Here is a 24,883-nt window from a genome sequence, read left to right as displayed (position 1 = left end):
AAACGTCCTGGCAACCACATTTCAAACCAAAGCAAAGTGCCCGTGTGGATAGGTTGAGATGTCAATCACAGATTTGCTTGTATCTGTACTTTAGGCGCCACTTTCTGTATTGTTTCAGTTAGCAACTAAGCATGTTAATATATTTTTAGTATTGGTTCCATAATGCATTGGTTATAGATATTCATGCTTTGCAGACAATTTAATGCATTTAAAGAAACACGTCGCCTAAGAAAGAAAAAAAACGCCCTTGTCTAATAAACATTATATTTTCAGGTGTAATGTTGCATATTTTTTTAGATTATATAAGTATTATGTTAAACATGTAACGTGAATCGTTTAAAGACAGTGTTTGTATTATTGGGGGAGGATCAGGGTGATGAAAAGAAAATGGCTGCCGGGTTTAACTGGTTCCTTGTACTGAGCTGTGTGTTTCTGTGCAACCTCGTCAAAACACTCCTGCCATCCATTTCTTCATTTGTAAGTATTGATTCAAAACGGTTTTAGGGACGTTTAAGCACATCTATATTTTCAAAAGTATATTCGTCGTGATGTGACGCCATTATAATGCTCGGTGTTACAGCGTGCCTGCTAGTACCCCTACAGGAGCTTCATGTAGTCACAGCAAACAAAAGGTGCTCTGTTAAACTACCACCATTCTTTAGCTTTTACTAAGTAAATCTCATTCGTTAACACCAACTAGCGGTCAGTTGGACTAGGACCAAACAAACGTTTGATGTGGACGTATTAATATTTTCACAAACCAATAAAAAGTGCCATTCTATGATGTATCAGGCAATGCCTTGTTACTGATGTACACATACTGAATATGATCATTTATTAATGTAACTTGCCATTTCATGTAAATGGTACTCCAACATGCTCGTACCATGTCCAAAAAACAACATACCATATTCAAAAACATGCTAATGTCTGTTTTTTTATGTTTAGATTATTGTTGTCATTATAAAGTCATATATAAAAGTGATATAGAGATAAAAATGTGAGGGGGGGGGGGGGGGGGAAGTAGTCAACTGTGAGATAAAGTTGCAATTAGCTTTTTATTTTGTTATTCCGTGGCAAAAAACTGAATTTTAAGATCTAAACTCAGAATTCAGAGAAAAAAAAAGTAAAAACGGTGATATATAAACTGAATTGCGAGGGAAAAATTTAAATTGTGAGATAAACTCGTGATTCAGAGATGGGAAGAAAGTCAAAACTGAGATACAAACTCGTAATTGAGAGAAAAAAAGTCCGAATTGTGAGAGAAACATTGCAAAATGACATTTTTAATGTTTTTATTCTTTGTTGAAAACGAACTTCTTAGATCATCAGTAATAACAACAAATCTCCCTTTTTGAATCCCTTTTTGGGGGATATTTAGCGTAAAATCTGAGTACATTTGAATGCATCTAAAATGAATGAGCACATGTAACATTATAAGATTTTGTGTTTGTTCGCATAGCTGTCGAAGATCTTCCATAAAGATGCTGATCAGGAGATTGAGATGAGGACTGAGATCCAGAACATGAGGATGGAGCTGTCCAGCATCAACATGATGGACGAGTTTGCCAGATATGCTAGACTGGAACGCAAGATCAACAAGATGACTGATCAACTGAAAACTCTAGGTAAACACAATCTCATGAAGTTTTTGTGACTCTTTATAGGTGCATGTGCAGCAAGATTGCAGATGAGGTGACAAGATAATGATTGATTTCTAACCAGCACAACACCGAAAGAAGCCCACAAAACAGCCAAAATGTGTCACAAATTGTGTAATATTGATATATTGAAAACAAGGAGCAAAGGGCAGCAAGTGTTAAGATGTTTACAGCCGGCGGCACCCCCGATGAAAGTCAAACTAGCATGAAACTCTCCAAAATGGCTTTGGTGAGCTAGTTTGTTTGATCGCCCTTGTCCACTTTATAGTAGGGTGAAAACTGAGGAACCAAAAGTTTCTTCTCTTCACAAAAGCCAAGTGTGGAAAATGGCAGGTGGGTTTCAGATAACGGCTTCAGTATTCATGAAGGAAGACAAATGGCCTGGCTGCCGCCTGTCGCTGTCCTTCATGTCTAGTGTAGCCACAGTTATTGGAGTAAACCATGGTTATAACTTGTTAAAGGGTTAGTTTACCCCAAAATTAAAATTATATCATCAATTATTCAATCCAGTCCCATAGGACTTGTTCATCTCCGAAACACCAATGAAGAGACTATGAATGAATCCTGAGAGATTTCTGTCCCTCCATTGAAATTGTATGAATTTAGTTGTTTAATCCAAGTGTCCTGAAGAGATACAGTCACTTTATACCAGGGCTACTCTATTTGGGGAATAAAAAACTACCAGTAATAGCATTTTCTGATAAAAATTTGTGATTTAAAATAAATTGTTGTGCTTGTTTGTAGCTCGTTTGTGATATCTGTAATTATAATGCATTTAATTGGTTCTTGTGCTTTAAGCAAACATGTTTCAGTTTCTTTTTACCATGTTTGATGTGATCTACGTATGTGGATTAATGTTTATATGAGAATAAAAAGACTAAATTTACTCTGTTCATCATATAAAGTGTTGTGTCTCTTTAGAAGACCTGAATTAAATCTCTTTGTATTGGATTTCTAAATTCCACCCATTTAGCTCAGTATTGGGTGGCATATGGATTTGTTTTACAATGACTAAATGAATTTTTGAGGGCGTCAAAAGTTTTGTTGTAATGGACTTTCAAAAGAGAGACAGACAACTTAATCATTTGTGTTTTGAAGATGAAGAAGTAAAAGTTTTATGGGTTTGGAGTGACATGAGGGTGAGATATGACATCCAAAGTCTAAAATGGTTTTGATCCGTGTGTGTAGATCATTGTCTACATCTGTAGAACCTGACCATGTAAACAGGGATTTACACTGTTGGCCTCCAAAAGAACAAAAATGCACCCTGAATGTAGCTCACATGACTCTTATGTTATGAGCAACAGACCAACATTTACATGAATAATATGTGGAAATCTCATGAGTGCCCAATCTCTTCCTGGAGAACTGCTTTTCTGTAAAGTTGAGCTCTGATCAAACTCATGAAGCTGCTGATTAAGATCTTCAGGAGCACTTGAGAATACCAGCAGGGTTGGACGGGAATAAATGATGCATTTTAAAGCAGGGTTTAGGGAAGAACACTACCCTGCAAAGTCTTCAGACACAGAGATGATCTTATTATTGGCTCTACCATTGGAGAAAGTGTAATGGCCATCTTGGATCATGTGTGCCTAGATAACCAATCACATTAAATGGGCTGAATTAAAGTATTTAAGTATTTTAACTTCCCTTCAGAGTTGCTAGAAAATGACAGTCAGGTGCAGGGTTTGACCGAAACTCTGCAGGGTTGTGGCCTTCTGGGACTGGATTTGAGAAATATAGACCATTTCACAAGATGTAAACAACACTGGTCCAGAAGCACTTCCTGTTTCAGTTTTTTAACATAAAAGCTGGAATAAAATACAACCAACAGAACATTTAAAACTGAATCAAAAACTTAAACAAACATCTTTAAGATGTTTTCTTTACATGTGAAATAAAGAAAACAGTTACAAACTGAAACAGGAAGTGTTTCTGGACCAGTGTTGTTTACATCTTGTGAAATGGTCTATAGAAATTCGCTGAGGTGTTTTGTTAATATTCTTCTTCTTCTTCTTCTTTACAGTCAAATCCAGAACTGCGCAACAAGCCAAAATGAAATGGATTGTGAATATTGTATTTTACATTTCTCAGGTGAGTTTGGAGCCTTTTTAATTTGCATATTAACCCCATGAAGCCTACTGTATCGTATTTGATATGTAAATTTTAACCTGATCAAAACTTTGCTGATAAACCTACACAATATAAGTAATAGGCCGTTTAGTATAATAGAGGGAATGCATTGATGTCACTTTCCCGCCGGAAAAACCCCCCTCAGCCTGACTGAGTGGCAAAAGATCTGCTGCGTGACTGGATTTAATAGGGGAAACTGCGAAAATGCGAATAAAACGAAAAATTTTATCAATTGAAAGTAAATGTTGGACTCAATATAGTGTTCCTTACAACTTACTAAAGATCCAGTGATCCATGGATATTGACATGCAGCCAGGAATCGTGTTGCCTGACATTTATGTTTGCCTGATTTCCACACCGGGGAAATAAAAGCAATATAGACCTAAACAGAAAGCAAATTTGCCTGTGAACGCTTTATATAAATACAATATAGGTACGTCTAAATCTTATATCAGTGTTATATATAGCCTATATATATCATCATATCGTCCAGACCTAAAACTTTATAGTTTTTTTTGTCAGTGTTTATTAAAAAACATCCAATAATGCAGAATCTGCAATGATAAATATTTAATTGATGAGTTGTTAATATATATATATAACAATATAAAATATATGGATATGGTTTTACAGCTAAATTCAGCATATTGACACAGAATAATAACAGCAAATCCACCTTTCGCTGACTGGAGTCCAGTTGTTTCTGTGAATTGCAGCGATCCATTTGCTCCTCTTTCTATAGCAGTCTGTAAAAATATACCTCTGATTTTTTTTGTCAAATCTAGTTGTACAGTCAATCGCAAAGCTCTTTCCCACTTTATATGTGTTGTTTGTTTTTCGCGGCATTCACGCTGAAAACAAATACAGCCGTTCAGTATTTTTGCCACTCACTGTGAGTAACTGCAGGCTCTCGGGCGACGGTGACATCACACGCATACCCTCTGTCGTAAAAGCATCCGCCTTCAGACCATGCTCCATGCCTATTTTTGCCAACAAAAAAAAAAAAAAAATCTGAGGTAAACACAAAAATAATTTTATACATTCTTATTAATATTTCTAGAACATTTTCTGGACTGAAACAACAATGCCCGTACATCATGTTCTAGAAAAATCGTGTAGAGTGACAACTGGTATTTATTATTTAAATGCATTTTATGTTAGTAGTCTGCTGATTTAAAGATCTCATTGAAGATACTACATTTTTAGATTTTGTCTAAATGTTAAATGAATTGTTCCATTTTTAAGAAATTCATTTTTTTTATATGTCATGCAGTGTTAATATGATGCGTGTTTCTGCATTGTGCATTTCTCTCATAATGACATGATCTGTTTTCTACTGTGTGTTGTTAGGCGGTCGTCATGATCTCACTCATATTGAAGTATTACGCAGATCCGGTCACAGTTGTGCCCAGTAAATGGATTGCTCCGCTGGAGAGACTAGTAGCCTTTCCTTCTGGAGTTGCAGGTATGTCCCAGTATTTGATGGCCACTTTGATGGGATAGTGGGATAAATTATTGATTTAAAAGTCTATAGCTAAACACATTAATGCCATCTGGATAAAATAAATATTAGGGCTGTCAAACGATTAATCGCATCGAAAATAAAAGTTTGTGTTTACATAATATATATGTGGGTGCACTGTGTATAATTATTTTATATTTATATATATATATATATATAAATACACACACATGCATGTATATTATTTATATATAAAATATTTATATTTAATTATTTATATTTATACAATATAAATTATATATAAATCTATATACATGAAAATATTTCTCAAATATATACAATCATGTGTGTGTATTTATATATACAAAATAATTATACACAGTGCACCCACACATATTATGTAAACACAAACTTTTATTTTGGATGCGATTAATCTCGATTAATCGTTTGACAGCCCTAATAAATTTAACGGCATGGAGTTTAGTGCTATAAAGTGTTTTTTCCCCTGGTTTTTCTTAGGTGGTGTTGGAATCACATGCTGGCTAGTTGTCTGCAACAAGGTGGTGGCCATCGTCCTACACGCCATCAGTTAAACTAACCGCTTCATATCAACATCAATGCACACACAGAGTCACTGGATTTTCATGAGTGGCCTAAACAAGAGCAGGGCTCAAGACATCTGGCCTGATCTCACTGATTCTTTTAATTAAACAAAAATACAATTCGCTGTTCCGTTAAACAGTTCAAGTCAATTTCTAATGACGTTAAAATGTTTTATTTGCATTTTGTTGGAAAAATGCTGACATGTGAACATTCCTAACAAATGGCAAAACACTGGTTTAAGCTTTATGATATAAGTTGATACCATCAAAAGATTGTTTATTTATTACTTGTACCATAATTGTATATTTTTGCTTGCTTTGGTGTGACAGTTTTTTTTTTGGTCAATGTTACTAATCTATTTATTGATTGTATTACAAAAAAAATTGTCCATGAATTAATAAATGTGAAAATGAGGTATGTGAGTTTTATTGCTTCAACAAGAATATGTTTAGGAACCCTTTGGAAATAACTGGAGGATTCCTGCATCGATTACTCATCAAATTTGTTCTGTTCTGGCTAAACTAATAACACAAACAGTTTTATTGGATATACTAAGTAATCATTCCCAGTGCAGGGTGAAAAAAGAATGAATTTAGTAACTCCTCGATCCCACTTTAGCAGAGAAGGCATTCTTTAGTTGGTTTACTTGTGTGATTTGGGTCTAAAAAGAGGTTTTAACAGTAAAAAAATTTAACTTTTTTTTCTTAATTGTCCACAGAACATTTTCCTAGAAGCTTTGTGGCACATCCAGATGATCTTGGACAAATGCTTCTATGTTTTAGTTTTTGGTAGCAGTGATTTCCTTGTTAATCATTCATGAACACTATTCTTGTTCAGTTTCCTTTCATAGTTTGTAGAGTTTTCTCTTTTAGGATTGCCTGTTTCATTCAGGAATTCATGAACACTTCAGCAATAACTTTGCAGCCTTTTCAAGTTTTGTGCATGTCTTTGTGCGCTTTTGGGATCGAGACATGTTTTGAGTGATCAATGCAGACATCCAGATATCAAATTGTTCAAAAACCTGTTCTTGCTACTTTTATTTGGTTTGTTGTCATTGTAACACCCGTTTCACACATGATCCGTTTGCTTTATGTACAGGCCTTGTGCACTTCACACAAAACACGTGGTTATACTTTTGTAAAATGCAACATTTTAGCTCATTTTTAGGAAGAAAAAAGAAGACACTGATTGTATACAGTAAGTTGCAGTTTTTCGATCCTGGTGTGCCTTGTTCTAGTTTTGTGTCGCTGACACTCGAAATGTCAACTAATAGCTGTTATTTACCAAATGCAATCAGAGAATGTAGAATAAAAATATTTTTTAAGAATAAAGAATGTAAGAACTGCACATTTTTTCAGACACAGTTTTGAGTCAGACTGCCTTGTTGCGTTACCGTATGCCATATCCCCATGTCTCAACCCTTCAATGGTCTGTCTAATAAAAAGAAAACCAAGAAAGCACAGCGTTATTAAATGTTGATAATGTTAATATTTAAAGACATTTTTTTTAATGTGTTCCGATTAAGACCAAGGATAATAAAAAGGTTCAATTTTGTGAAATGGGCATCTTATTTTATCCAATGGGGATCATGAAAAGAGGGCATTACTCAAATATACAAAAAATCCAGTCAAACCAAGTGCAAGTTTGATTTGTCAAATGATTTAATAGCTTTTTGTGAGGCCTTAGTGACATCATCAGGAACAGCAAGTTATTACATTTAAACACGCAATAGGAGTTTTGGTAACATTTACAATAAGGTTCATTATTAAAATTAGTCAGCTAGCCTACCCCAGTTAACACAAACAATACTTCTTCAGCATTTATTAATCTTAGTTAATATTAATTTGGACATTTAATGCGTCCTGGCAAGTTGTTAGCTGAGTTTTGTTGGGTGTTCTGGGTCATTGTAGAAGAGCATTGCTAGTTTCTTGTTGTCCAGAGTTAAAAGCACCCATTCTCAACCATAACAGTCTGATCCCAGGACAACATTTTAATGGGTAGGGTTTCTCTTCCCAGATAGCCAACACTTTACAAGACCTCTTGGGACCCGTCATCACAGGGCCTGGGACCACATTCACTCATTTCCCTCAACGGTGGTGACTTTCCAGTTTAAATGTGTAATTTTCAAAACGATAAGCAATATTAACAGTGATGATTAGCAGTATAGTAACTACTGACCAGTTTTTAAACAGCACCAACTCGTAGAGTTGCAGTCAACAACATGAAGGTAAAATTCACTACACTTTTTTTGTTGTTGTCAATGCAAATAGCACGTTTCTCTGCCGAAACAGCATCTCTGCCCATATATGCAGGTCGTTACCCTAACTTTAGCAGCTCCTGATGTGGACAGACAGCTGAAATCGCCAATCACTCAGACAACACTGGGACAAACCGGGGACCAACGCGCCAATGATGCCCTGAGGACAGAAATAGACACCAGAGTTCAGGCTGAGACCAAAGCGCGGTGTCTGTGCTTTCCAGCCGAAGGGGGGAGGATCTCTGTGTCTTTAAACACTTTTCCCTGATCATTTAACCACACACTTCTACAAAATGGTCATTAAAGTCTTCCTGGCATCCTCATCGGGATCGACGGCGGTAAGAAACCAGACAGCAAGTGTGTGTTATTGTTCAGTCATTCAACAGGTCGATGAGCCGAAGCGCGCTGAGCTCGATTGTGTTTAATTCAGATTGCGGAATGTAACAATCGATAGTCCAAAAGCGTATTTCCAATCATTTAGCGTATGCATTTTAACGCCTAAAAATGTTTTGACTCAAGCATGTTTAAATAATCCCGACTCGAGTGACCCAATAACCGATGCAGCTCCGCCAGTTTCCTTAAATATCTCTGAGATCACATTCCAGAAATCAGCATGCTAATCCTTTAAACATGAAACTTCCAGAACTGATGTGAGTTACTCAGCAGGACGTGTTTATTTATTGATTTAAGTGTTTTTGTTTAAAGATAACAGTACTAATGATCTAATCAACTTTATCACTAACAAAAAATGTAGGGTTAAGGGTACTGTCATGTTTTAACTTGTTAGGGTTTACCCACCGTGTAAATTAGCGTCCGTGTCTAATGAGGGAGTGTTATTACAACCTAGCCTAATAAAGTCCTCCTGGGAAGTCGGTTTACGAGGTGGGAAGTCGTGTTTTTGACGGCAGGTGTCTGTAGTGACTTTCGTCAGAGGAAGATGGCGGTGTACTTTCTCTTCATTAATTTTATCAAAAGTACAGCGAGGTTTTTAAACTTCTAGAAAATGAAGAACAAGGAATGTGCATCAGAGTGTTCTGCTTTTGTTATGTTTTTAATTAATTTATGAACTGCATTTTCGTTACATATTATATTGTTACTATAATGCTATTATACTGTGTAGGCTACTTCGCTGTTAACAGAAAAGCCGGACAATCACTGCTAAATACCTTTAAGGTGCTGTTTGAAATTTTTTGACTACTAAAGCATACCGCAATATGTTTGCAGATATAGTAAATATGTTAAGTTCACATTCTCGTTTCTCTGAAAAACAATACAGACAGTTTTTTTTTTTAACTTTGAAATGTGCGTTTCGTGTTGAAAGTTTTTGTTTTGGTCTGGGCGTTACCGCAGTTTGCCAATTTACCAAAAAGTCTTTCGCCGCCACAGGTTGCCAGTTGGCGGAAAGCGCAGCGTATTGCGGCCATGGAAGCCAGCGAACAAACTGGGTCATAGATGGCAGATTCGACCCGATCTAAAAAGCCTCCGCACCCATCTAAAAATATCTACGGATGGGAGAATATTAAAACGCGATATTAACTCATCATAAATCAATAAATCAACGCATCAACCTCTGCTTTCATTGTCAATTGCGCTTGTTTCTGTTGAGTGTCCTCAAATTGGCAACCAGCGTGAGTGTCGAGTCTGATGAGGAGGGGGCGAAGGAAACAACTCTCTCCAATGTTTGGAATTTGGACTGCAGTATCCATTTCAACCACTAGCTGTCAATCTTACATACTGCACCTTTAAAGGTACAATATGTAAGAATTTTGTATCAAAACTTTGGGACGAAAGGAGAAATAAAACGAAGATCAATATCGGTGTGGCGTTTTCGAGATGCCAAGAGCTCCACGTTCGTGACTAACTTCGGCTTGACAGAGTTAGCATGTAGTTTATTAGACAGGTGAGCAAATGTATAACGAATCAATGTTATAAAGGCTCAACATCAAGCGTTGCGTCAGTTCTGCAGGTCACATTACTCTCAGCTGATCCACATCTAGGCCTACCTATCGCTGTATACATATATAAGCTCCTTCGGTATTATCAGCAGCTATCGCGTTTCTCAGGAGCTAATTACCCTCCTCCATCCCAAGCTCCTCCTCTCGCCTAGTCAGGATTTGGCATTCTGATTACCCCTGAATCAGAATAAATTCTGGAATTATGTTGTACTTTAAAACCTTGAATTATTGATATCAAAGGGGCGCTATTGCTGCTCTTATCCATGCTAGGCTGCAGTTCTTGCCCATTCCGCCCAATCCAAACTGAATGCTAATTGTCAATCGTATTTGACGATAGTGGTCCTGACAGAATTGATGAAAGCTTTAGAATATGATCAGTACGTTATTCTAATGTTGATCTAGCTTACTGCTAGTCTCATATAGCAAACAAACTAACACATAGGATAACATTATAACATTCAACACACACACAAATGCAATTTTAGGATGATAATGTAACGTTAGACCAAGATTTTGTAAAATAGGTTGTGTTGCCTCTGGTTCAGGTCTTTTACTTAGTTAAAGTCCCCCTGTAGTCAATTATTGTATCCCTTAAATCTCATCCTTGATCACCAAAATTACATATCTTAGCTTTTTTTTTTGAAAAATAGCTTGAATGTAACCCTTGCCGCATTTAGTATACGCGGTTCTATAAATATGCAATTGAGCCCCGCCTCCACTCACTCACTCAGCTCAGAGATCCACTCGTTGGCGATCACACGTTGATCTGATTGGTTACAAGGTAGTTTGTGACATCAGAAACACCAGCGATTTCAAACCGTGTTTTTGAGACTGTCTTTGGTTCACTGCAGTTTTATGGAGAAAATACTCAGCAATGGTGTTGACTTATGAAACACATGGTTTGTCTCAAAGCATATTAAAAAACACCACAGTTTGTCTTCTCATAAGCGGATGCAATTAGACCAGTTTTACTGTTTTCATGTGATGTTATCGCCAACAAATTTAGATTTACATTTATATTTAAATATAGCAAACAAACTTTAAACAAACTCTAAATTATAATGTTTAATTCTGAAAACATTTCTGTTTTTTATATATTATGGTTTATGTGAAAGAAACATGTTTATCATCTGACATCATTACTGTATTTACATGTCAAATGCATTATCTACTGCAGTTTACAATGATGACCTGCTATCTGGAATGTGTGACGTATATGTTTTGAATTTGGAAGAATTTTGAAAGTGTCTTGGGATTCACGTCAATAATCTTTTTATTACTAATACCACAGATCAAAAAGAAACAACAAGATGTTGTCGGGTTTCTTGAGGCACTTAAAATCGATTACGCACAGCTTGACATTGCTTCAAATGAGGACAACCGGCTGTGGATGAGGGAAAACGTCCCTGGAGAAAAGAAGCCCACCACTGGAATTCCTCTCCCTCCACAGATTTTCAATGAGGAGACGTATTGTGGGGTGAGAACCTTCTACAACAGAGGCTCCTATATAAACAGCGTTTCTAAAAGACCTAATGAGTAAACGTTTTCACAAGTCGTTTATCCAGGTTAAACCCTGAAACCCACGAAAAACGTATTCAAAAGAACTGTACAGTTAGTTATAGAAGCTTGTTTCCGCCAAAGAATGAAAAATAAAGGTAATTGCGACTTTTTATCTCACAGTTCTGACTTTTTTCCCCACAATTGCGAGGTTACATCTCGCAATTCTGACTTTATTTTTCAGAATTGTGAGATATAAAGCCAGAATTACGAGATATAAAGTCGCAATTGCGTGATATAAAGTCAGAATTGTGAGATATAAAGTCAGAATTGTGAGATATAAACTATTCTGAGGGGAAAAAAGTTAGTCTTTTGTCCCCCTGAGAATTGGCCATAATTAAGATATAACTTTATAACTTTATTTCTCAGAATTGAGACTTTATATCTCGCAGTGTGACTTTATTTCTTATAATTGGTACTTTATATCTCGCAATTGCAACTTTATTTCTCACAATTGCGACTTTATTTCTCATAATTGCGACTTTTCTATCTCACAATTGCGACTATTTCTCATAATTGCGACTTTATATCTCGCAATTGCAACTTTATTTCTCAGAATTGCGACTTTATATCTTGCAATTGCGACATTATTTCTCATAATTGCTACTTTATATCTCACAATTGCGACTTTATTTCTCATAATTGCGACTTTTCTATCTCACAATTGCGACTATTTCTCATAATTGCGACTTTATATCTTGGAATTGTGACTTTATTTCTCATAATTGCAACTTTATATCTCGCAATTTCAAATTTATTTCTCAGAATTGCTACTTTATATCTCGCAATTACGACTATTACTCATAATTGCGACTTTATATCTCACAATTGCAACTTTATTTCTCAGAATTGCGACTTTATATCTCGCAATTGCAACTTTATTTCTCAGAATTGAGACTTTATATCTCACAATTGTGACTTTATTTCTCATAATTGCCACTTTATATCTCGCAATTGCGACTATTACTCATAATTGCGACTTTATATCTCACAATTGCAACTTTATTTCTCAGAATTGCGACTTTATATCTCGCAATTGCAACTTTATTTCTCAGAATTGAGACTTTATATCTAACAATTGTGACTTTATTTCTCATAATTGCCACTTTATATCTCGCAATTGCGACTATTTCTCATAATTGTGACTTTATATCTCATAATTGCAACTTTATATCTCGCAATTGCAACTTTATTGCTCAGAATTGCAACTTTATATCTCGCAATTGCGACTTTATTTTTCATAATTGCGACTTTATATCTCGCAATCGTGACTATTTCTCATAATTGCGACTTTATATCTCGCAATTGCGACTTTATTTTTCATAATTGCGACTTTATATCTCGCAATCGCGACTATTTCTCATAATTGCGACTTTACATCTCGCAATTGCGACTTTATTTTTCATAATTGCGACTTTATATCTCACAATTGCAACTTTATTTCTCAGAATTGCGACTTGATATCGCAATTGCAACTTTATTTCTCATAATTGCGACTTTATATCTCGCAATTGCAACTTTATTTCTCAGAATTGCGACTTTATATCGCAATTGCGACTTTATTTCTCATAATTGCGACTTTATATCTCGCAATTGCAACTTTATTTCTCAGAATTGCGACTATATTTCTTGCAATTGCAACTTTATTTCTCAGAATTGCAACTTTATATCTCGCAATTGCGACTTTATTTCTCACAATTCTGACTTCATTAAGTTGGCTTGAGAAAGCCAACTTACTGAAATCCTATTTAAACTTATTAAGTTGGCTTGAGAAAGCCAACTTACTGAAATCCTATTTAAACTTATTATTAGTGGTGCTTGCTGAAAGCAAGGCAACACTATTACTATTGTGTTTTTTGAGCCGGCCCAAAAGTTTGACGCGCTACTCCTCCCGCAGTTTTTGTCACACACCCATGAATGAGGTCTCAAAACGTGCGGAATATTCGGGAATGGTGTGCTATGACTTTTCTAAGCGATCGGGGGTACGATGTTCGCCCGAAGGGCGAACAAATTTTCCAAAAATCCCATAGACTTAACATTGCGACAAACTTTGACGACTCATAGCTCTGAGCGAGGATTTCACAGAAGCCTGTGATTTACCACATTTGAAGAGGCTGACAGGCTCTGTAAGAACATACCTCACAATGGGGTAAAAGTTGCACCCCTGGGGGGCAGGAGCTGCCCAAATTTTCCCCCATTGACCCCAATGTTATTTAAAATTTCTAGTATAGCATTATACTATTCCAGGAAAAAGTTTGGCGCACTCCTACGTCCACAGTTTTTGTCACAGACCCATGAATGAGGCATCAAATCGTGCGGCCTATTGAAGAGAAGTGTCCTATCACTTTTATCAGAGATCGGGGGTACGGTGTTCGACCCAGGGGCGAACAAATTTCCAAAAAATCCCATAGACTTAACATTGAGACAAACTTTGACGACTCATAGCTCCGAACAACGATTTCGGAAAAACGTGTGATTTGCCACATTTGAAGAGGCTGGCAGCCTCTGTAAGAACATACCTCACAATGGGGTAAAAGTTGCACCCCTGGGGGGCAGGAGCTACCCAAAATTTTCCCCATTGACTTACTATGGTGAAGGATGTCCCATCAAATGCATGTGTTTTTCCTACTATGGTAAATTGCATAGGGATTTTGTATTGAACATAGCTCTGGATCATAGTGTCATAGAGACAAGGGGGCGGGCTCATTTTACTCAGACGACCAATCAGTCTCTCAGGATCATTGTGAAGCTATCAAGCCACGCCCTAGCAACCATATAGAGCACCTTAGCAACAACTCCCATAGACTTCCATTGAAAGAGATCAAAGGGATATCTCCGGATTGAAGTGTCATAGAAACACAAGGGTGGTCTCGTTTGACTCGGGGTAGCAAACAGCCAATCATGAATCACCTCAACAATTTCTGGCCACACCCTAGCAACCATTATCGAGCACCTTAGCAACCAAATTTTAAAGAGGGATATCTTCCATTCTGAATGTCATACAGGCTTGGGAGTTGTATTATATCAATTAAACTGACAAGCAGCCTTTGGAGATTCATGATTGGCAGCTGCCAAGCCACTCCCTAGCAACCAAAAAGAGTACCCTAGCAACCATTTTGCAAGGCCTACATCTCTTTATCAGAACATCGTATAGAGATGGGGGTTGGTTTATACATTCACATTGACTTTGGAGCTTCATGATTGGAAGCTGCCAAGCCACTCCCTAGCAACCAAACAGAGTACCCTAGCAACCATTTTGTAACAGCTATATCTCAGCATCAGAACATTGTATCACGATGGGGGTTGGGTCTTTTGACTCATGCTAGCACATAGAACTTTCAAAATGCTAAACATGCTAGCTGTGAATAGCTACATGCTAATATTGATTAGCTAAGTGCTAAATCATGCCATGAACAATATAAAAACTCTATAATAACCATATGTGAACACTACCAACCACCTAGTAATACCATAGCAACTACCCAGAATACCCTAGCAACAACCTAACAACACCATAGCAACCACCCAGAACACCCTAGCAACCGCATTGCAACACCCTAGCAACCACCTAGAAACTATCCAGAACACCTTAGCAACACCCTAGCAACCACCTAGCAACACCCTAGCAACCACCCCAAACACCATAGCAACCACCTAGCAACACCTTAGCAACCACCCAGAACACCCTAGCAACCACCTAGCAACACCATAGCAACCACCGAGCAACACCCTAGCAACCGCCTAGCAACCATCCAGAACACCTTAGCAACACCCTAGCAACCACCTAGCAACACCCTAGCAACCACCCAGAACTCCCTAGCAACCACCTTGCAATACCCTAGCAACCACCTAGCAACACCCTAGCAACCACCCAGAACACCCTAGCAACCGCCTAGCAACACCCTAGCAACCACCTAGCAACACCTTAGCAACCACCGAGCAACACCCTAGCAACTGCCTAGCAACCTTCCAGAACACCTTAGAAACACCCTAGCAACCACCTAGCAACCATCCAGAACACCCTAACAACCGCCTAGTAACAACCTAGCAACACCCTAGCAACCACCCAGAACACCCTAGCAACCACCTAGCAACACCTTAGCAACTACCCAGAACACATTGGCAACCACCCATAATACCCTAGCAACTGCATAGCAACCACCCAGAATACCCTGACAACCAACTAGCAACCACCCAGAACACCCTAGCAACCGGGTGGTGAGTTTTGCCACTGCAAGCACCACTTCACATTTTCGTCTGGAAATGTACGTTCTAGTTATTATTATTCTTCTTACTCAAAATTTTCTGACTCTAACTCCTCCTAGAGCTTTAACTCTACAAACTCCAAACTCGGGTCAGACTTTCAGACTGTTCTGACTTAGTGTGCTATATCTTTTTAGACTGATTCGACTTTCAGATTTCTTAAAAATTAATATTAAAAATCATAAAAATCCCATTGACTTTCATTGCAGCATGGTCAAATTGAGCCAAGACTACGGTGGCCCAATAGCGTACAACAAAAACTCAAATCTAAATTCCCTGAAGCCCTAGACTCAATTAAACTACCATTCTATATGAACTAATGAACTATCTATCTATCTATCTATCTATCTATCTATCTATCTATCTATCTATCTATCTATCTATCTATCTATCTATCTATCTATCTATCTATCTATCTATCTATCTATCTATCTATCTATCTATCAAATCTATCCATCTTTCTTTCTAACAAATCTATCCATCTTTCTTTCTTTCTAACTAATCTATCCATCTTTCTTTCTAACAAATCTATCCATCTTTCTTTCTACCTAATCTATCCATCTTTCTTTCTAACAAATCTATCCATCTTTCTTTCTACCTAATCTATCCATCTTTCTTTCTAACAAATCTATCCATCTTTCTTTCTACCTAATCTATCCATCTTTCTTTCTTTCTAACTAATCTATCCATCTTTCTTTCTAACAAATCTATCCATCTTTCTTTCTACCTAACTAATCTATCCATCTTTCTTTCTACCTAACTAATCTATCCATCTTTCTTTCTAACAAATCTATCCATCTTTCTTTCTAACAAATCTATCGTTCTTTCTTTCTACCTAACTAATCTATCCATCTTTCTTTCTAACAATTCTATCCATCTTTCTTTCTAACAAATCTATCCATCTTTCTTTCTAACAAATCTATCGTTCTTTCTTTCTTTCTTTCTTTCTTTCTTTCTTTCTTTCTTTCTTTCTTTCTTTCTTTCTTTCTTTCTTTCTTTCTTTCTTTCTTTCTTTCTTTCTTTCTAACAAATCTATCCATCTTTCTTTCTACCTAATCTATCCATCTTTCTTTCTAACAAATCTATCCATCTTTCTTTCTACCTAATCTATCCATCTTTCTTTCTACCTAACTAATCTATCCATCTTTCTTTCTAACAAATCTATCCATCTTTCTTTCTACCTAACTAATCTATCCATCTTTCTTTCTACCTAACTAATCTATCCATCTTTCTTTCTAACAAATCTATCCATCTTTCTTTCTACCTAACTAATCTATCCATCTTTCTTTCTAACTAATCTATCCATCTTTCTTTCTAGCAAATCTATCCATCTTTTTTTATAACTAATCTATCCATCTTTCTTTCTAACTAATCTATCCATCTTTCTTTCTAACTAATCTATCCATCTTTCTTTCTAGCAAATCTATCCATCTTTCTTTCTAACAAATCTATCCATCTTTCTTTCTAGCAAATCTATCCATCTTTCTTTCTAACTAATCTATCCATCTTTCTTTCTTACAAATCTATCCATCTTTCTTTCTTACAAATCTATCCATCTTTCTTTCTAACAAATCTATCCATCTTTCTTTCTAGCAAATCTATCCATCTTTCTTTCTAACTAATCTATCCATCTTTCTTTCTAACAAATCTATCCATCTTTCTTTCTACCTAACTAATCTATCCATCTTTCTTTCTACCTAATCTATCCATCTTTCTTTCTAGCAAATCTATCCATCTTTTTTTATAACTAATCTATCCATCTTTCTTTCTAACTAATCTATCCATCTTTCTTTCTAACTAATCTATCCATCTTTCTTTCTAGCAAATCTATCCATCTTTCTTTCTAACAAATCTATCCATCTTTCTTTCTAGCAAATCTATCCATCTTTCTTTCTAACTAATCTATCCATCTTTCTTTCTTACAAATCTATCCATCTTTCTTTCTAACTAATCTATCCATCTTTCTTTCTTACTAATCTATCCATCTTTCTTTCTAACTAATCTATCCATCTTTCTTTCTAAATAATCTATCGTTCTTTCTTTCTAACAAATCTATCGTTTTTTCTTTCTACCTAACTAATCTATCCATCTTTCTTTCTAACAAATCTATCTATCTTTCTTTCTAACTAATCTATCCATCTTTCTTTCTAACAATACTTTCTTTCTCTTTCTTTCTTTCTTTCTTTCTTTCTTTCTTTCTTTCTTTCTTTCTTTCTTTCTTTCTTTCTTTCTTTCTTTCTAACAAATCTATCCATCTTTCTTTCTAACTAATCTATCCAGCTTTCTTTCTAACAAATCTATCCATCTTTCTTTCTAACTAATCTATGCATCTTTCTTTCTAAAAATTCTTTCTTTCTCTTTCGTTCTTTCTTGATGCTAATAACATGCTAATCATGCTAGCTTTCTGCTAATCATGTTAGCTTCTTGTTAAAAACATGCTAGCATGATGCTAGCTACATGCTAATCATGCTAGCATGATGCTAGCTACATGCTAATAATGCTAGCTTCTTGCTAAAAACATGCTAGCATGATGCTAGCTACATGCTAATCATGCTAGCATGATGCTAGCTACATGCTAATCATGCTAGCTTCTTGCTAAAAACATGCTAGCATGATGCTAGCAACATGCTAATCATGTTATTATGATGCTAGCTACATGCTAATCATGCTAGCATGATGCTAGCTACATGCTAATCCTGCTAGCTTCTTGCTAAAAACATGCTAGCATGATGCTAGCAACATGCTAATCATGTTATTATGATGCTAGCTACATGCTAATCATGCTAGCATGATGCTAGCTACATGCTAATCATGCTAGCTTCTTGCTAGCAACATGCTAATCATGCTAGCATGATGCCTAGCTACATGCTAATCATGCTAGCTTCTTCCTAAAAACATGTTAGCATGATGCTAGCAACATGCTAATCATGCTATTATGATGTTAGCTACATGCTAGTCATGCTAGCTTCTTGCTAAAAACATGCCAATCATGCTAGCTTGATGTTAGCTACAAGCTAATCATGTTAGCTTCTTGCTAAAAACATGCTAGCATAATGCTAGCAACATGCTAATCATGCTATTATGATGTTAGCTACATGCTAATCATGCTAGCTTCTTGCTAAAAACATGTTAATCATGCTAGCTTGATGCTAGCTACATGCTAATGATGTTAGCTTCTTGCTAAAAACATGTTAGCATGATGCTAACAACATGCTAATAATGTTATTATGATGCTAGCTACATGCTAATCATGGTAGAATGATGCTAGCTACATGCTAATCATGCTAGCTTCTTGCTAAAAACATGCTAACATGATGCTAGCAACATGCTAATCATGCTAGCATGATGCTAGCTACATGCTAATCATTCTAGCTTCTTGCTAAAACATGCTAGCATGATGCTAGCAACATGCTAATCATGTTAGCATGATGCTAGCTACATGCTAGTCATGCTAGCTTCTTGATAAAAACACGTTAGCTTGATGCTAGCAACATGCTAATCATGCTATTATGATGCTAGCTACATGCTAACAACATGCTAATCATCTTAACTACATGTTAATCAAATTAGCATCAAGCTAGCTACATGCTAATCATGTTAGCTTCTTGCCAAAAACATCTATCTATCTATCTATCTATCTATCTATCTATCTATCTATCTATCTATCTATCTATCTATCTATCTATCTATCTATATTTCTTTCTAACTAATCTATCTTTCTAACTAATCTATCCATCTTTCTTTCTTTCTTTCTTTCTTTCTTTCTTTCTAATCTATCTTTAAAACTTCATTCAAACTTCAAAACTTCAAACGCTCTGGTCCGGCTTTCTCAAGCCAACTTAAAGTTTGTCATCAAACTTTTTTTTCTAGTTAAGTTGGCTTGAGAAAGCCAACTTACTGAAATCCTATTTAAACTTATTATTATTCTTCTTCTTATTTTTCTTACCCAAAATTTTCTGACTGCTACTCCTCCTAGAGCTTTAACTCTACAAACTCCAAACTCGGGTCAGACCTTCAGACTGTTCTGACTCGAGTTGCTATATCTTTTTAGACTGATTCGACTTTCAGATTTCTTAAAAATTAATATTAAAAATCATAAAAATCCCATTGACTTTCATTGCAGCATGGTCAAATTGAGCCAAGACTACGGTGGCCCAATAGCGTACAACAAAAACTCAAATCTAAATTCCCTAAAGCCCTAGACTCAATTAAACTACCATTCTATATGTACTAATGATCTATCTATCTATCTATCTATCTATCTATCTATCTATCTATCTATCTATCTATCTATCTATCTATCTATCTATCTATCTATCTATCTTTCTTTCTAACTAATCTATCCATCTTTCTTTCTAACAAATCTATCCATCTTTCTTTCTAACAAATCTATCCATCTTTCTTTCTAACTAATCTATCCATCTTTCTTTCTAACTAATCTATCTATCTTTCTTTCTAACTAATCTATCGTTCTTTCTTTCTAACTAATCTATCCATCTTTATTTCTAACTAATCTATCCATCTTTCTTTCTAACTAAGTAATCTATCCATCTTTCTTTCTAACTAATCTATCCATCGTTCTTTCTAACAAATCTATCCATCTTTCTTTCTAACTAATCTATCGTTCTTTCTTTCTAACTAATCTATCCATCTTTCTTTCTAACTAATCTATCGTTCTTTCTTTCTAACTAATCTATCCATCTTTCTTTCTACCTAATCTATCCATCTTTCTTTCTAACTAATCTATCCATCTTTCTTTCTAACTAATCTATCCATCTTTCTTTCTAACTAATCTATCCATCTTTCTTTCTAACTAATCTATCCATCTTTCTTTCTAACTAACTAATCTATCCATCGTTCTTTCTAACAAATCTATCCATCTTTCTTTCTAACAAATCTATCCATCTTTCTTTCTAACTAATCTATCCATCTTTCTTTCTAACAAATCTGTCCATCTTTCTTTCTAACAAATCTATCCATCTTTCTTTCTAACTAATCTATCCATCGTTCTTTCTAACAAATCTATCCATCTTTCTTTCTAACAAATCTATCCATCTTTCTTTCTAACTAATCTATCCATCTTTCTTTCTAACTAACTAATCTATCCATCGTTCTTTCTAACAAATCTATCCATCTTTCTTTCTAACAAATCTATCCATCTTTCTTTCTAACTAATCTATCCATCTTTCTTTCTAACAAATCTGTCCATCTTTCTTTCTAACAAATCTATCCATCTTTCTTTCTAACTAATCTATCCATCGTTCTTTCTAACAAATCTATCCATCTTTCTTTCTAACAAATCTATCCATCTTTCTTTCTAACAAATCTATCCATCTTTCTTTCTAACTAATCTATCCATCGTTCTTTCTAACAAATCTATCCATCTTTCTTTCTAACAAATCTATCCATCTTTCTTTCTAACTAATCTATCCATCTTTCTTTCTAACTAATCTATCCATCTTTCTTTCTAACTAACTAATCTATCCATCGTTCTTTCTAACAAATCTATCCATCTTTCTTTCTAACAAATCTATCCATCTTTCTTTCTAACTAATCTATCCATCTTTCTTTCTAACTAACAAATCTATCCATCTTTCTTTCTAACAAATCTATCCATCTTTCTTTCTTACTAATCTATCCATCTTTCTTTCTAACTAATCTATCCATCTTTCTTTCTAACAAACCTATCCATCTTTCTTTCTAACTAATCTATCGTTCTTTCTTTCTACCTAACTAATCTATCATCGTTCTTTCTAACAAATATATCCATCTTTCTTTCTAACAAATCTATCCATCTTTCTTTCTTACTAATCTATCCATCTTTCTTTCTTACTAATCTATCCATCTTTCTTTCTAACTAATCTATCCATCTTTCTTTCTAACTAATCTATCGTTCTTTCTTTCTACCTAACTAATCTATCCATCTTTCTTTCTTACTAATCTATCCATCTTTCTTTCTTACTAATCTATCCATCTTTCTTTCTAACAAACCTATCCATCTTTCTTTCTAACTAATCTATCCATCTTTCTCTCTAACAAATCTATCCATCTTTCTTTCTACCTAACTAATCTATCCATTTTTCTTTCTAACTAATCTATCCATCTTTCTTTCTAACAAATCTATCCATCTTTCTTTCTAACTAATCTATCCATCTTTCTTTCTATCAAATCTATCCATATTTCTTTCTAACAAATCTATCGTTCTTTCTTTCTAACAAATCTATCCATCTTTCTTTCTAACAAATATATCCATCTTTCTTTCTAACTAATCTATCCATCTTTCTTTCTAACAAATCTATCCATCTTTCTTTCTAACTAATCTATGCATCTTTCTTTCTAACAATTCTTTCTTTCACTTTCTTTCTTTCTTTCTTTCTTTTTCTTTCTTTCTTTCTTTCTAACAATTCTATCTTTCTTTCTTTCTTTCTTTCTTTCTAACAATTCCATCTTTCTTTCTTTCTTTCAAACAAATCTTTTTCTTTCTTTCTTTCTTTCTTTCTTTCTTTCTTTCTTTCTTTCTTTCTTTCTTTCTTTCTTTCTTTCTTTCTTTCTTTCTTTCTTGCTTTATGCTAATCATGTTAGCTTCTTGTTAAAAACATGCTAGCATGATGCTAGCTACATGCTAATCATGCTAGCTTCTTGCTAAAAACATGCTAGCATGATGCTAGCAACATGCCAATCATGCTAGCATGATGCTAGCTACATGCTAATCATGTTAGCTTCTTGCTAAAAACATGCTAGTATGATGCTAACAACATGCTAATCATGTTATTATGATGCTAGCTACATGCTAATCATGCTAGCATGATGCTAGCAACATGCTAATCATGTTAGCATGATGCTAGCTACATGCTAATCATGATAGCTTCTTGCTAAAAACATGCTAGCATGATGCTAGCTACATGCTAATCATGCTAGCATGATGATAGCTACATGCTAATCATGCTAGCTTCTTGCTAGCAACATGCTAATCATGCTAGCATGATGCTAGCTACATGCTAATCATGCTAGCTTCTTGCTAAAAACATGCTAGCATGATGCTAGCTACATGCTAATCATGCTAGCATGATGCTAGCTACATGCTAATCATGCTAGCTTCTTGCTAAAAACATGCTAGCATGATGCTAGCAACATGCTAATCATGTTAGCATGATGCTAGCTACATGCTAATCATGCTAGCTTCTTGCTAATAACACGCTAGCATGATGCTAGCTACATGCTAATCATGCTAGCTTCTTGCTAGCAACATGCTAATCATGCTAGCATGATGTTAGCTACATGCTAATCATGCTAGCATGATGCTAGCTACATGCTAATCATGCTAGCTTCTTGCTAATAACATGCTAGCATGATGCTAGCTACATGCTAATCATGCTAGCATGATGCTAGCTACATGATAATCATGCTAACTTCTTGCTAACAACATGCTAGCATGATGCTAGCTACATGCTAATCATGGTAGCTTCTTGCTAACAACATGTTAATCATGCTAGCATGATACTAGCTACATGCTAATCACGCTAGCTTCTTGCTAAAAACATGCTAGCATGATGCTAGCTACATGCTAATCATGCTAGCTTCTTGCTAAAAACATTCTAGCATGATGCTAGCAACATGCTAATCATGTTATTATGATGCTAGCTACATGTTAATCATGCTAGCATGATGCTAGCTACATGCTAATTATGCTAGCATGATGCTAGCTACATGTTAATCATGTTAGCTTCTTGTCAATAACATCTATCTATCTATCTATCTTTCTATCTATCTTTCTAACTAATCTATCTTTCTAACTAATCTATCCATCTTTCTTTCTTTCTTTCTTTCTTTATTTCTAATTCCATCTTTTTCCAACTTAATTCAAACTTCAAAATTCTTCAAACGCTCTGGTCCGGCTTTCTCAAGCCAACTTAAAGTTTGTGTCATCAAACTTTTTTTTCTAGTTATTATTATTCTTCTTACTCAAAATTTTCTGACTCTAACTCCTCCTAGAGCTTTAACTCTACAAACTCCAAACTCGGGTCAGACCTTCAGACTGTTCTGACTTAGTGTGCTATATCTTTTTAGACTGATTCGACTTTCAGATTTCTTAAAAATTAATATTAAAAATCATAAAAATCCCATTGACTTTCATTGCAGCATGGTCAAATTGAGCCAAGACTACGGTGGCCCAATAGCGTACAACAAAAACTCAAATCTAAATTCCCTGAAGCCCTAGACTCAATTAAACTACCATTCTATATGAACTAATGAACTATCTATCTATCTATCTATCTATCTATCTATCTATCTATCTATCTATCTATCTATCTATCTATCTATCTATCTATCTATCTATCTATCTATCTTTCTTTCTTTCTTTCTTTCTTTCTTTCTACCTAATCTATCTTCTTTCTTTCTTTCTTTCTTTCTTTCTTTCTTTCTTTCTTTCTTTCTTTCTTTCTTTCTTTCTTTCTTTCTTTCTTTCTAATCTATCCATCTTTCTTTCTATCAAATCTATCCATCTTTCTTTATTTCTAATCTATCCATCTTTCTTTCTAACTAATCTATCCATCTTTCTTTCTAACTAATCTATCCATCTTTCTTTCTTACTAATCTATCTATCCATCTTTCTTTCTAACTAATCTATCCATCTTTCTTTCTAACAAATCTATCCATCTTTCTTTCTAACTAATCTTTCCATCTTTCTTTCTAACAAATCCATCCATCTTTCTTTCTAACAAATCTATCCATCTTTCTTTCTAACAAATCTATCCATCTTTCTTTCTAACTAATCTATCCATCTTTCTTTCTTACTAATCTATCCATCTTTCTTTCTAACAAATCTATCCATCTTTCTTTCTAACTAATCTATCCATCTTTCTTTCTTACTAATCTATCCATCTTTCTTTCTAACAAATCTATCCATCTTTCTTTCTAACAAATCTATCCATCTTTCTTTCTAACAAATCTATCCATCTTTCTTTCTAACTAATCTATCCATCTTTCTTTC

General features: G+C 35.2%; 2 protein-coding genes across 10 annotated transcripts in view; both read left to right on the top strand.

Annotated features, from left to right (window-relative positions):
* The first annotated feature begins 316 nt into the window (after nt 1-316).
* Nucleotides 317-6,274, top strand: get1 (guided entry of tail-anchored proteins factor 1). The gene is made up of 5 exons (XM_039654242.2): nt 317-477; nt 1,463-1,628; nt 3,688-3,755; nt 5,145-5,259; nt 5,776-6,274. Exons 1-5 carry the CDS (start codon nt 388-390, stop codon nt 5,847-5,849), a joined length of 513 nt encoding a protein of 170 aa, XP_039510176.2. The 5' UTR covers nt 317-387; the 3' UTR covers nt 5,850-6,274.
* A 1,970-nt stretch (nt 6,275-8,244) lies between these two features.
* sh3bgr (SH3 domain binding glutamate-rich protein) overlaps nt 8,245-24,883 on the top strand; it is a 49,344-nt gene continuing 32,705 nt past the window's right edge. For 2 of the 9 annotated variants that reach the window (XM_089120947.1, XM_039654232.2), the window contains exons 1-2: nt 8,246-8,454; nt 11,363-11,548. In XM_089120947.1, the coding sequence (XP_088977073.1) occupies nt 8,410-8,454; nt 11,363-11,548 (231 nt within the window). In that variant the 5' untranslated portion in view covers nt 8,246-8,409. Of the gene's footprint in view, nt 8,455-11,362; nt 11,549-24,883 lie in introns of all 9 variants that reach the window. The other 7 variants (XM_039654237.2, XM_039654234.2, XM_089120948.1 and 4 more) reach the window with 5 other exon arrangements.

The sequence above is a fragment of the Pimephales promelas genome, chromosome 16 (genome assembly GCF_988280905.1).
Source record: "Pimephales promelas chromosome 16, fPimPro1.hap1.1, whole genome shotgun sequence".
Lineage (NCBI taxonomy): Eukaryota > Metazoa > Chordata > Actinopteri > Cypriniformes > Leuciscidae > Pimephales > Pimephales promelas.
Note: the sequence above shows the minus strand (reverse complement) of the source record. Positions and strands in the feature narration are given on the sequence as shown.

Excerpts from the sequence above, each read along its gene's own strand:
- get1 (XM_039654242.2), top strand. The coding sequence starts at position 388 with ATGGCTGCCGGGTTTAACTGGTTCCTTGTACTGAGCTGTGTGTTTCTG. Across the intron at positions 478-1,462 it reads TGCCATCCATTTCTTCATTT|CTGTCGAAGATCTTCCATAA; the intron begins GTAAGTATTGAT and ends TTGTTCGCATAG. Across the intron at positions 1,629-3,687 it reads TGATCAACTGAAAACTCTAG|TCAAATCCAGAACTGCGCAA; the intron begins GTAAACACAATC and ends TCTTCTTTACAG.